The 12707-nt window shown below is 34.7% G+C and overlaps 1 protein-coding gene across 1 annotated transcript in view; it reads right to left on the bottom strand.

The window, feature by feature from the left end:
- VRK2 (VRK serine/threonine kinase 2) overlaps positions 1 to 12707 on the bottom strand; it is a 103761-nt gene that overhangs the window by 70433 nt on the left and 20621 nt on the right. Inside the window, exons 3-6 of the mRNA XM_047068091.1 lie at positions 5053 to 5102; positions 4268 to 4337; positions 2734 to 2821; positions 263 to 368 (exon numbers count right to left, since the gene is read on the bottom strand). Of these exons, the coding sequence (XP_046924047.1) occupies positions 263 to 368; positions 2734 to 2821; positions 4268 to 4337; positions 5053 to 5102 (314 nt within the window). The remainder of the gene's footprint in view (positions 1 to 262; positions 369 to 2733; positions 2822 to 4267; positions 4338 to 5052; positions 5103 to 12707) is intronic.

The following is a 12707-nucleotide window of genomic DNA, read 5'->3' as shown; positions in this document are numbered from 1 at the left end:
AAACAAAGCTGTGAGGGGAAAAAAAAATCAGACTGTAGAACCAATGCCTAATTGAGTTTGTAGTGCCAAACACAGCACATTCTGTCACTTACAGAGCCCACTGTTATCAATTTCACCAAAATAGCCTCTACTCTAAATAACTGACATTTCTAGGGCAATAATCCTTCATTCTCTGATAATTCCACAAAGGGCAACGATTTGTGTATTGTAACAAGTAAATAATCTGAAAATGAGGCATGTGAAATAAGTCATTCCTTCTTACCATTCGGATACCTAGCTGCAGGACAGTTGACTTTTTAAAAGTACCATTCTGGTCTGAGATCTTCTGTAAATCTATTCCTAGTCTTTCCATTACCATAAATCTGTAACTATAAGAAGGAGACGTCAAAAAGAGATCTTAAGATAGCAATGCTTGAAACTGCCTATTTATGAATTTGAAACAAGGAAAAATACCCTCAACCTAACAACGAAGAATACTGCAACCTGAACCATTAAAGAATGAGTGTACGTTAATAATCTTGCTGTTCTTTTACAGAAAAATACTAGTCAGTATTTACTTTGCAGTTAGTTTTCTAGTAGAAGAGAATGTTGTGCTGAAACATTCATACTCACTCTTAGACCATGAAAAGAGAATACTCTTTCTAAATTAAAGAGTCCTGAGTTTGATTCATTTTGACTCCATCACCTTCTCACTGTGTGACCTTGAGCAAATTATTTGTTTGGACAGAAATTTTTATTTATATTTGCTTCTTGAGCTTATAAATCATAATTACTTTCTCCGTACACATACAAATATGACTTTTTTAAAAAAATGTACTTCCTTTCTGTTTGGCACCTCCACCCCTTCTTGTCTTCCCTTAACGGATCCACACCAGCCCCTATTCTTTATTGATCTATGTATACACACGTGAACACAGACATAGAGGAATTTTTGTCCTTGTTTTACAAAAATGTGATCTTATTATATGCACTTTTCTGCATCATACTTTTTTTCATTAATAGCTCACTGAAATCCTTCCGAATCAACTGCATTAGCTCTCTTTTTAATGTCTGTTTATTCGGGGTGGGAAGGGATGGGGAGAGGCAGAGAGAGAGAATCCCAAGTGGGCTCTGCGTGCTCACAGCATGAAGCCCAACACAGTGCTCGATCCCATGAACTCAGGTCATGACCTGAGCCAAAATCAAGAGTCGGACGCTTCATCACCAAGCCACCTATGCACCCCTCAACTGGTATAGCTGTAATTGATTCCTTTCATGGGCTGCATAATAGTACATGATATGGATATACCATGATCTACTCAGTCACTCAGTCCTCTATTAACAGCCCTTTACTTTGTTTCCAGATTACTGTTTGTTCATTTTTTAGTGATAGCATTTGAAGACCATTTGAACAAAGCACTGAACACTGAGCCTATTTTCTCACTTAGGAAAGAAAACATCACTATTTTAAAGGCTATTGAAAGGACCAAATGGGATACCTAACAAATAGAATTTTTTTCTTTTTTAATTTTTTTTAATGTTTATTTTTGAGAGATAGAGACAGAATGTGAACAAGGGATGGGCAGAGAGAGAGAAGACACAGAATCTGAAGCAGGCTCCATGTTCTGAGCTGTCAGCACAGAGCCGGATACGGGGCTCCAACTCACAAACCGCGAGATCATGACCTGAGCTAAAGTCGGATGCTTGATCAATTGAGCCACCCAGGTGCCCCGAATTTTTTTCTTCTTTAAAAATCACTACTCAGTTATTTATATGTGATGACTAGCCATATGTGGTGATTTTAAAAATATTTCCACAAATTTTTTCTTGTGCCTCTTCTCAAGAGATGAAGTTTAATTGAATCTCCTCTTACATATGGAGTAGACTTAGTGACTTGCCTCTAGCAAAGAGACTACAGTGGAAATGATGTGATATTACTATAAGATTTGAAATAAGTCAGTCAAAGAAAGACAAATATCATATGTGGAATTTAAGAGACAAAACAGATGAACATAGGGGAAGGGGGAAAAAAGAGAAGGGAGCAAACCAGAAGACTCTTAACTATAAGGAACAAACTGAGGGTTGTTGGAGAGGCATGGGTGAGGGATGGACTAAACGGGTGATGGAGATTAAGGAGGGCACTTGTTACGATTTGCACTGGGTATTGTATGTAAGTGATGAATCCCTACATTCTACTCCTGAAACTAATATTACCCTCTATATTAACTAACTAGAAATTAAATAAAATTTTGATAAAACAGTTTCAATTATAAAAAGGCTTTGGCTTTCTTCTTGGATGCATGCTCGTGTGTGTGTGTGTGTGTGTGTGTGCGCGCGCGCGCGCGCGCGCGCGCGCACGCACACGCATATGCTCTCTTCCTGTCTCTCTCTCTCTGTTCCTATTACTTCCTTTAGGGAAAGCCAGCCACCATGTCTTTATAACATTGAGGCAGCCTATGGAGAGACCTACATGATGGGAAAGTGAGGCTTGCCAATAGCTACAGCAGTGACCTTGAAAAGAGATCCTTCCCCAGTCAAGTAGGGAGATGACTGTAACCCAGCTGGCAGCTAACTACATCCTCACAAGTCCCGAGCTGGTAACCCAGTTATAGAAACTGATCATGGAAACTAAGATGATATTAGTCTGTTGTTAAAAATCACTATGAATTAGGTAATTAGTTACATAGCAACAGGTATTAGACCACGTAAGAAACAGTCATAGAACAACACTTGATTATAATAATTGCATTTTACCTTCTTCCCTTGAATTCAGTAATACCGGATCCATAAAACATAGGAATTCCTAAATAATCAAGTTGTTTGAGTTCTATCCAGTTTTTGACTACAAAGACAAATTTAACAGGAAAAAAGTTATTTAATTTTAGAAATGTTATTTCTCACTTTTACATAGATCCTAAAACTTATCTAGCTAACCTAAGTAGAAATTAGACTTCCTGGAAAATGTTTTAAAGAATCTAATATCTATCTATCCAGTGGCTTTTAAATACTCTGTCACCATAATTAACATAAAAACATATACAGAAATTTTAAATTAAATCAATTATAACCAAAACAGAAGTAGTCATGGTCATAAAATGCACTGCTATCATATACTCAAATCTTTCTATTCATGAAAAAAATGCATTCCCTTATATGTTAAATTCCAAAACATAACATATGCTCAAAAAATTAAAATAAAATAAAATATAACATATGTTAACTACCAAAGAATCAGTAGAGAGATGGCTTTTTCTTTTCCATTACTTAAAAATCTAAAGCCATGGTGGTTGAAAAATAGAAATTGGGCAGAAAAATCATTTACTATGAAATTGTTATACAGAAACTTTTTTGACTAAATTTAGTCTAAAAAAGTCAAATCCACTGAAATCATCAGGTAGTTTATTCTCCACTTTTCTACCATATATGTTTAATGTGTAAGACAGCTCTACGATAGATAATCAATGTTTAATGGATTCTATTTGTCACCCTGACATAGTTTAAGCAGTTAGTAAAGACTACTTTCATAACATTTAGGTTTTATTAAGGAAAACAAAGTTAATTATTGAGTCTAGACTCATTATTCTTTTTCTTAAGCATAATGTAGAGGATCTTGACTATATCACTTTTATTCATATCAACTTCCATTAAGTTTTACTTTGTCCATCTATATTCTACTGTATTTATAAAATGTTTCACTTATTCCTCAGCTCTGCTCACATTCATTTCTCATTAAATTCCTCTAACTGGTGGTTCTCACATGTGATTTCCAGCTCCAACTGATTTTCCAATATTCAAGTTTCTAACACTTTTAGCTTCTAAAAGTTCTAAAAGTTTTAGCTTCTAAATGTTCTAAATCATTTCAATGTTTAATCATTTCCATACACCTTACACTAATCCATTCTATGGCCATTCCTTTTATTTATATATCTGCTGCCCATTTTAATATATTTTCTTTATTACCTTTGACTCCACATGGTTTTCTATTAAAAATTATGATTTCATTCTACTATCTTTTACACTTAAAGAACACTTAGTAGCTTAGACCAACAAACTAATATTGTATGTAAAGTAGTGGAAACAACTTTGATTTGAAATATGTAACTCATTATGTATGTAATATCAACATTTATATACCATCTATCTTATTTTTATATAATAACTAATTGTATCATTTTACAATAAAATTCGTGATTGAAAAGAATTTTCCAGAAGGCCAGAAAAGAGAAATATATTAACACTCACTTCAGCAAACTATACAGAAGTAGCTTGCTTTGCTAAATTTACTTACTATAGTCTTTTTTTGCAGCTCTTTGATAAAATTTAAGTTCTGAAAATAATGGGCCATTTTCCTGATATTCCTATAAAAGATAGGAACAATTAATTTTATTAGGAAAAAAATCTTAAAGATAGATTTGGTATTTCAACTGTGAAAATATGAGTACACATTGGTAATATACAATAGTGCTTGAATAATTTACTATAAAATAGAGGCATCAAATTTCCATTAAAAAGCTCAGAAAGCACTAAACTTGGAGAATCTCACGTTTAAATTTAACACCTGTAATGCTGTCTATACAATCTTACACATGAAAGTAGTCTTCTTATGGAAAGAACCTACTAAAAATACTGACAACTGGATATACACACATACAAAGATATTCAGCATCTACCAACATGGACATCAGGGTAGATATACTGTAAACTACCCTGGGGTTCATTCATATATGATACCTTTATTAAGTGTCTACTACATTTCATCCATTGTGTTAGGCATAGGGGATACAAACAGAAATAAAACCTCATCCTCGCCTTTAAGGACCTTACCATCTAGAGTAGAGAGGAAGGAAGGGAAGAAATAAGAGGAGAGATAGCTAGATAGGATACAAAGATGATAAATGTCAACACAGAAGAACAAAGTTCTCCAATCTTTACATTTTAAGAATGTGAAAATATACCATAATACTATATTTATCGATAAGTAAAATTAGAAAAGCTAAGAAACAGTTTTACAAAGATACCAGGAAAAAAGCAGAAAAGAAAAAAGTGAAATACAAATTTAAGAGCGATACTCACCACTTTTATTACATGTCTTGCATCTTTATCTGGTTTATTTGTGGGGAAAGCTGCAGAACAAAACACAAGGGGGGTGGTGAGAATTGGCTGTTCACAATTACCGAACACCTACTATATAGCAGACACTGAGCTAAGCACTTCACATATATTCACTTATTGCATCCTCCCAAGAACTTCTTATGGTAGGTATTATCTCCATGTTACACAAGATCCGACTAAGGTTCAAAAGTTGAATAATTTGCTGAGAAGTATCAGGTTGGGGATTGAAACTCAAATCTACCTGATGCCAGAGCCCACACTTTGCCATAAACCATATTCAAATATTCAATCATGGAAAACAACAGATATTAATCACACAGATCCAAATGTAGGGGAAAATATTTTCTAGATGTACAGCATTAAACCCAGTAAATGATACATATTAAAATCCACTGATTCAATGTTACTAAATTAAAATCTATGATAATTCAGAAAGAAAAACATATGCATCTTAACTAAAAAGTTCAGAACAATTTCTATGTGGCAAAATTCTAAAATAAATCAAGTGATAATGAGAATAAACTCTTTTAAAAATCATCTTCTGACCCTGGCAATCCATCATTCCTACATTAAAGAATGTGTATCTCATAATTATGTGCATTTCAATTTCATTTTATCTTATTATTTGCCATTTGTATTTTAGATATAGCAATTCAACTTCTGAAAATTCCACTGTTCAAATTTTTAGATCCAATCGATCCTTTCATCTCCGTTATCTAAATTATTTAAAAAATTATGTTTTTCAAATCTTGGTATGTTGACTTGTATATTTATTTGTGCTATAAAAGTCTAGAAACTTGCCATTCATCCATTCATTCTTCATCCATGCATTCCTTCATTCATTCAACCAGTACTTCTTTACCATGAGGCTAGGATTTGCAAGGCATTGTGTTAAGTGTCAGTATTATGTTTAAAGGAAAGTGAAAGGAAAGATGGTGAAGCTAGTATTCGATATGATTAAATATCAGCAACTAACAAATGGAGAACAAGATAAAATTCTTCAGGTAAATTTTCAGTATGTTTATCAAACACTGTCCTCTTGTGACTACTTCTAAAATTTCTCCTACTCCATGGACTTTCTTTTATTTCACATGATAGATGCAAAAAAAAAACAAAAAACAAAACAAAACACAAATTTACTAAAATATGTCAATTCTACTTTACAGTAGAGTCAACTTATGCACAGTTTTTTAACCACTCTCCAAAATTTTTAACATCAGAAACGTTACCAACCATTTGAAGAAACTATTACTTCAATGTTAGTTGATACTGGATACAAATTATGAACCCAGACCTCTTTACAGTAGCAAAAAAATTAAACTTGTCTAGATCAAGTAAAACTCTCTTTTCGCCTTGATGTATGTAAATCCATTCCACTTTCACCCATGCAAGAGGAATGGATTATCCATATCTAAAGCAAGAAAAAACAAAAGAGAGTACGTACAGAAGAAGGAGTCCAGTCCTGTTATAGAAGAAATAAGAAAAGCCTTTCTTCCCACCCTACAGCAGACTATTTTTACTAGTGCAGTGCCCAAGCCTGGGGAGAAACAGCCCTGTCCTAATCCCGGTCCACTTAGTACAACACTGGCTCTGGGAAAGCTGCAATGGGCTACTCCTTGCTGATTTCAGTCAGTATAGCCCTACCACTTAAAGTCTGCATCTCCCTTTCACATTATTCACAGGAACATAACTATATGTTGACCTATATTCGAAACATCCCACACTTGTCATCTGATAGCTACATAATATTCTCCATAAACTTCCAAGTCAGATTATATTGGAAGGCCTAAATCCAAAATCAATGGACTAGAAAGCTCTTGGAGATGGATGTTGAACAAATAAATTGTCCTAGTTACCATGGAGGTCTCTTTTTGGTAATCCATCAATTAATGAATGAAACAAATATTTATTTTCTACTGTAAGCTAAACCACATTCTAGCTGGTATTAAAAGATTAAACATTTGTAATTAAAAAATTAAAAGATAATGGAAAACAGACATGGTATGTGCTTTTATAGTCTAATGGAGAAATCGGACATTCATCAAATACTCAAGCACAAGTGCAAAACTTTAAGTATAATAAATGTAAAAAGGGGGAGGTAGATAGTAATAAGAGGATGCATAATTAAATCTATACAAAAGGGAATTATTGAGCCAGGACAGTTTGAGAAGTGATGTTGGGCCAGATGCAAATCTGGTTAATAACTTCTGCCTAATGAAAGGTTTTAAAAACTTGAGGTATAGGTGGAGGATAGAAAACACATAATTAGACATGCATTCTGAGCATATCACTACACTACAGCGTGGAGAACAGACTGAAGGGGAACCAGAGTAGACACTGGACCCATCAGTAAGGATTTACTTTTGATTGATCACATAAAAGAGGACTACAGCTTGGACTAGACTATCAATGGTACATAGATTTCAGAGATTTCAGAAAGCGAAATTGGTAGGACTTGATGATGGAGGAAAAGGGCTCTTGCTTGGTAGATTACTGCTGATTAATCTATTAGGGTTTGAAAAGAATGCTCAATCATCGACAGTGACAGTGTTGACAGTATAGCAGTCTCACACTTCCATTTAAATTTCTGATGAGATAAATAAACTTAAAAATATTTTTAAGGGGCGCCTGGGTGGCGCAGTGGGTTAAGCGTCTGACTTCAGCCAGGTCACGATCTCGCGGTCCGTGAGTTCGAGCCCCGCGTCGGGCTCTGGGCTGATGGCTCAGAGCCTGGAGCCTGTTTCCGATTTATTTATTTTTGGGACAGAGAGAGACAGAGCATGAACGGGGGAGGGGCAGAGAGAGAGGGAGACACAGAATCGGAAACAGGCTCCAGGCTCTGAGCCATCAGCCCAGAGCCCGACGCGGGGCTCGAACTCACGGACCGCGAGATCGTGACCTGGCTGAAGTCGGACGCTTAACCCACTGCGCCACCCAGGCGCCCCTTAAAAATATTTTTTAAAGGGGCACCTAGCCGGCTCAGTCAGTTAAGCGCCCAACACTTGGTTTTTGGCTCAGGTCATGATCTCAGGGTTCATGGGTTCGAGCCCTGCATGGGGCTCTGCACTGACAGCGAGGAGCCTGGTTGGGCTTTTCTCTCTCTCCCCCTCTCTTTGCCCTTCCCCTGCTTTTGCTCTTCCCCCCCCCCCAAATAAATAAATAAACAAAAATAAATTTCTGATGAGAGCTCTGATGAGCTGCTAAAAATGCATCTTGCACATATAGAATATCTGCCCTCCTAGCACTTTTTTCTATTCACTAGGAAGTCTATCTGGTTTTTCCCTTGAGGAACCAAACCTCCCACTACCCACGTGGATCTAGTAGGATTGCTTCACACAGTACTCCCGCCCTTACATCTCAGAGTTGGGCACATGACCAAGCCTGGCTAATTGGGATACACAAACCCACTGGCCACAGCAACCAGTTCAGAAAGAGCAACATGCCCCAACTAGGTAAAAAGTTACTCCCTAAGATTTGACATTAAAATGCAATGTAATACAAGTAGACCATCAGATGTAAGGATACCAAACCCTAGAAATTACCTTCCTCAGTTAAACTGAAAATAAAGTCTGAAAAGTCAAATCCAACACTGATAAAAGTGAGGTTAAGGTAGGAAGCAAGAAAGGGCTCTGTGGACATTGCTTAAGCCCTATACTATCCATACCTGAAGCCAGAAAAAGCCCTATACTTCTCAGTGATAAGAGTTAAAAAAAAATCCCCTTTGTTTAATACATTTGAGCTTCTGACGTTGGCAACCAGGTTTACACAGAAGGCAACTAGAAAAACTAAAATATGATCAAGTCTGATAAAAAATGTCAATAAAGTAGCACACTAGATAAACCAAAAACCTTGTATAAAATAAATAGGATGCTGAATATAATAATCAAACTTTCTTATAAATGAAGAGTTCATCTGGTGAAATAAATAAATAATACGGAAGTCAAAAATAAAGAGAAATCTAAAAACCACAGGGAGCCTTAATGTTCTAGGCTAGGTAGAAAAGCTGCCCACTCTGGATAAACAAGGACATTAGTGTTAAAGCTCTCTTGGGAAAAAGACAAGTCCCTGGGTCTGCAAGAGGCAGACATTTGAAGTTAAGATGGCCACATAAAGTCAGAATTTTTAAAGTGCTATGTCTTGTATTAGTGTGAAACATTTAAAAAAAAGAGAGCAAAAGAAATAGGGAGATGGGGGAAGGGGAGAAAGTGGGGAGAAAGGAAGGGAGGGAAGGAGGTAGAGGAAGGAGAGGGAAAGAATAAAAGAAGAAAGGGAATTCACCAACGACAAACACAGAAAGAAAAACAAAAAACCCCACCTTATTTTGGCCTAGACCATGAGTGTGAGGCAAAGTACAGTCTTTCCTGATAATTTATTCTGCCAAAGTTGCCTTCAGGAATTTGAGGCTCAAATTCACACAATTGTATGGTACAGGGGACTTGAAGTCAAATGGTAACCCAGAGCACCTTGCAGAAGCAAAAGAAACAAATCTTCAAGGGACACACTGGACTCCCATGACCTCCAGCGATAAAGCATGGCTACAGATGAGGAAATGATCCAACACTACAAAATAGTAAAGAAAATAAACAAAAGGCATAAATCCCAAGAAACTCAGACCTCCCATATAGCTCAATTATCTGCTTGAAATGATAACAGACACAAAGTATCAGTAGCATAAGAAACAATGCAAAATATTTTATGAAAAAATGAACAAATTGATTCTAATTCAGAAAGCATCAGAGAGCTATAAGAGCCAGTGACCAGGAACAAGGAATACATTTGAACTCCAAGATGAAATCTGGGAGTAAGTTTGAATTTGGAATAGTCAAATACTGGAAACTACCTGCACATCTATCTTCATTAGAATGTGTAACACACTGTACTATAGTCATAGCATGAAACACATCGTAGAAAAAAAATGAGTGAAATACATATACTGCAGTAATATAAATATATCTTAGACATAATGGTAAGTAGAAAAAAAAACATAAAACAGAATGCATATTTATGATTATATTTATATAAATTTAAAACCCACAAACAAATTATATTTGTTTAGGGATACACACGTACACTGTAATAAAAAACAGTATAATTAAAACCATAAATAGTGTAGACTAGTGTTGTTACTAATACAAGGGAGGGAAGAGATGTTAGAGGTTCTAGAGTGCTGGTTATTTTATGATATATTAGTTTTATGATATATAATTTATATAATTATATATTTATATATAATTATATATAAATATAAATATATATTATATATATGATTATATAATTATATAATCATATAATATGATAAATAATTTTATGATATATTATAAGAATTTCCCACACAGGAAATAGAGATATAAGATATGAAGAAGAGATTATGAAACATCAAGGAAATATGTGACAGTAACACAATTTTCTAAAAAGCTCCAGAAATAGAGAATAGAGAGAACAGAGGCCAGGCACTTCTGAATAAATAATATCTGATAACTTTCAAATACCGATAAAAGTCATGAATCCTCTGATTTAAGAATTGCAAGTCCACAAGATAAGAAATCTGCACTCCAGCCCACCATAGTCAAAACTGCAGAACATTAAAGACAAAGTTCTAACAAACAACTCGATAGAAAAGATTAGATTACATACAAAAGACAGATGAAGTGACAGCAGACCTAACAGCAACAAGGCAGTAGGAAGACATCGAATAATATCATTATTCATATAATATTATATATTCATATGCTGGGAGAAAATAATTATCAATCTAGAATAAGGTGCACTAAAAACATGAACAAAAATAATGAACAAAACAGGAACATGATGACTAGAGTTACAGGGTCGTAATGCCATGTATTTATTCAAGAGAAACAGGGAGACAATGATTAGATTCATAGTTTATTAAATCAAGAGAGTGTACTGAAAGTTTATAGGCAACCTCTACAATAATAGAAATAAAATTGATAACTTCAAAATCTATAAGGGAAAAAAGAATTTTAAAAAGACCTAAAAATAGGAAGATAGGCAAAAATAGAAAAAAATAGAAGATAGGAAAAGAACAGTTTTTTTAAAAGGCAGAGAAAATATAAAATCTGATGAAAGAAATAAATACCAATTTTATATCAATTTTTAGCCACACATTTTTTCATATTATATTATCTCTAAAATTTGAATGCATCGTATAACTGAAGACATCTTACAGTTGCTGTTGACCACACAGCAGTGGAGAGTTGTCACTGCCTATACAGGTACAAACCTAGCCCCGATGTCTGTCTTCACTTCCGTTGAGTCTTCTACATTGCTGGCAACGTTACATGTTACAGTTAATTGTCATTTACAATGATTTGTGCATGTAGAAAAACTAATTAACCAGTCCAAAACAGAAAAGTGGTACCTAAACTTGATAGTAGTCAAAAAATGTTAAGACAGGACTGTACCAACTGAGTACTCTATGAGTTCCACATGTAAGACTATTTTAAAGGTACTGTGTTCTAGTTTAATGGGAAGTATTAGGCATTAGATATAAAGCAGGTCTTATATAAACACAAAAAGAATGATTGAAGAGACAGATAATTATGAACTTTTAAGCATCTAACGGAGACTCAACATATGTACATAAAATGATGTATCTTATAATCACAGACATCTTAGATGTGAAAAAACATGCCATAATCATAATAAATTTGAGTAGACTAACTTCACCAGTAAGAAAAGAAACTGTAAGATTGTCAGAAAAATAGATAAATGCATACTATATATGAGACATAACTAAAACCTAGCGATGCAGAGAAAATGAAAAGATAAATAAACTAGCTAAAACGGGCTGAAAAAAAGGCCGGAATATGTATTTTCAAAATTATAGAAATCTGAGGACAAAAGAATTACTAAAGTTAGTACCACTTAATCATTACAAACAATGATTCAATAGAAAAAAATTAATTCAATGGAATGACTAAATTCATGAACTTGAAAACATCTGATAATGTACCTTCATAATAGAGAAATGAAAACCACCAGAATTATAAGAAAAAAAATGAGAAACTGTAAAAATCATGGAATATTTTAAAACAATCCATAATGTATAGGCAAGCAGACAAAAATAAATTAGAATAATACAATTAACAGTTTTTATCTAAAGGCCACATAAAATAACAAAACAATTAAATAACATACATTCTTTTCAAAAACAAAACATTTTTCAATTGCCCATAATTTTACCCAGAAAGGTTTCCTTGAATATCAAAGAATAAGAATTATTAAGGCTACATTATGTGACCATAATGGCTAGATCCTAGGCCAAAGAAGAAATCACAATGGAATTTAGAAAATACATAGCACTTGTTTACGCCCCAGTGGCTCAGTCAGTTAAGTATCCGACTCTTGATTTTAGCTCAGGTCATGATCTCAGGGTCATGAGTTTGAGCCCCTCACTGGGCTCCGTGCTGACAGCTCAGAGCCTGGAGCCTGCTTCAGATTCTGTGTCTCCCTCTCTCTCTGCCCCTCCCCCACTCACGCTCTGTCTCTCTCTCTCTCAAAAAATTAATAAACATTATTATTATTATTTTTTTAATGGGAAGGGGATGACAACTGGGTGGCTTAGTCAGTTAAAGCCTAACTTTAGTTCAGGTCAT

The sequence above is a fragment of the Lynx rufus genome, unplaced genomic scaffold (genome assembly GCF_022079265.1).
Source record: "Lynx rufus isolate CCGP_SWC_20201006 ecotype Redwood Valley unplaced genomic scaffold, mLynRuf1.p SCAF_8, whole genome shotgun sequence".
Classification (NCBI taxonomy): Eukaryota; Metazoa; Chordata; class Mammalia; order Carnivora; family Felidae; genus Lynx; species Lynx rufus.
Note: the sequence above shows the minus strand (reverse complement) of the source record. Positions and strands in the feature narration are given on the sequence as shown.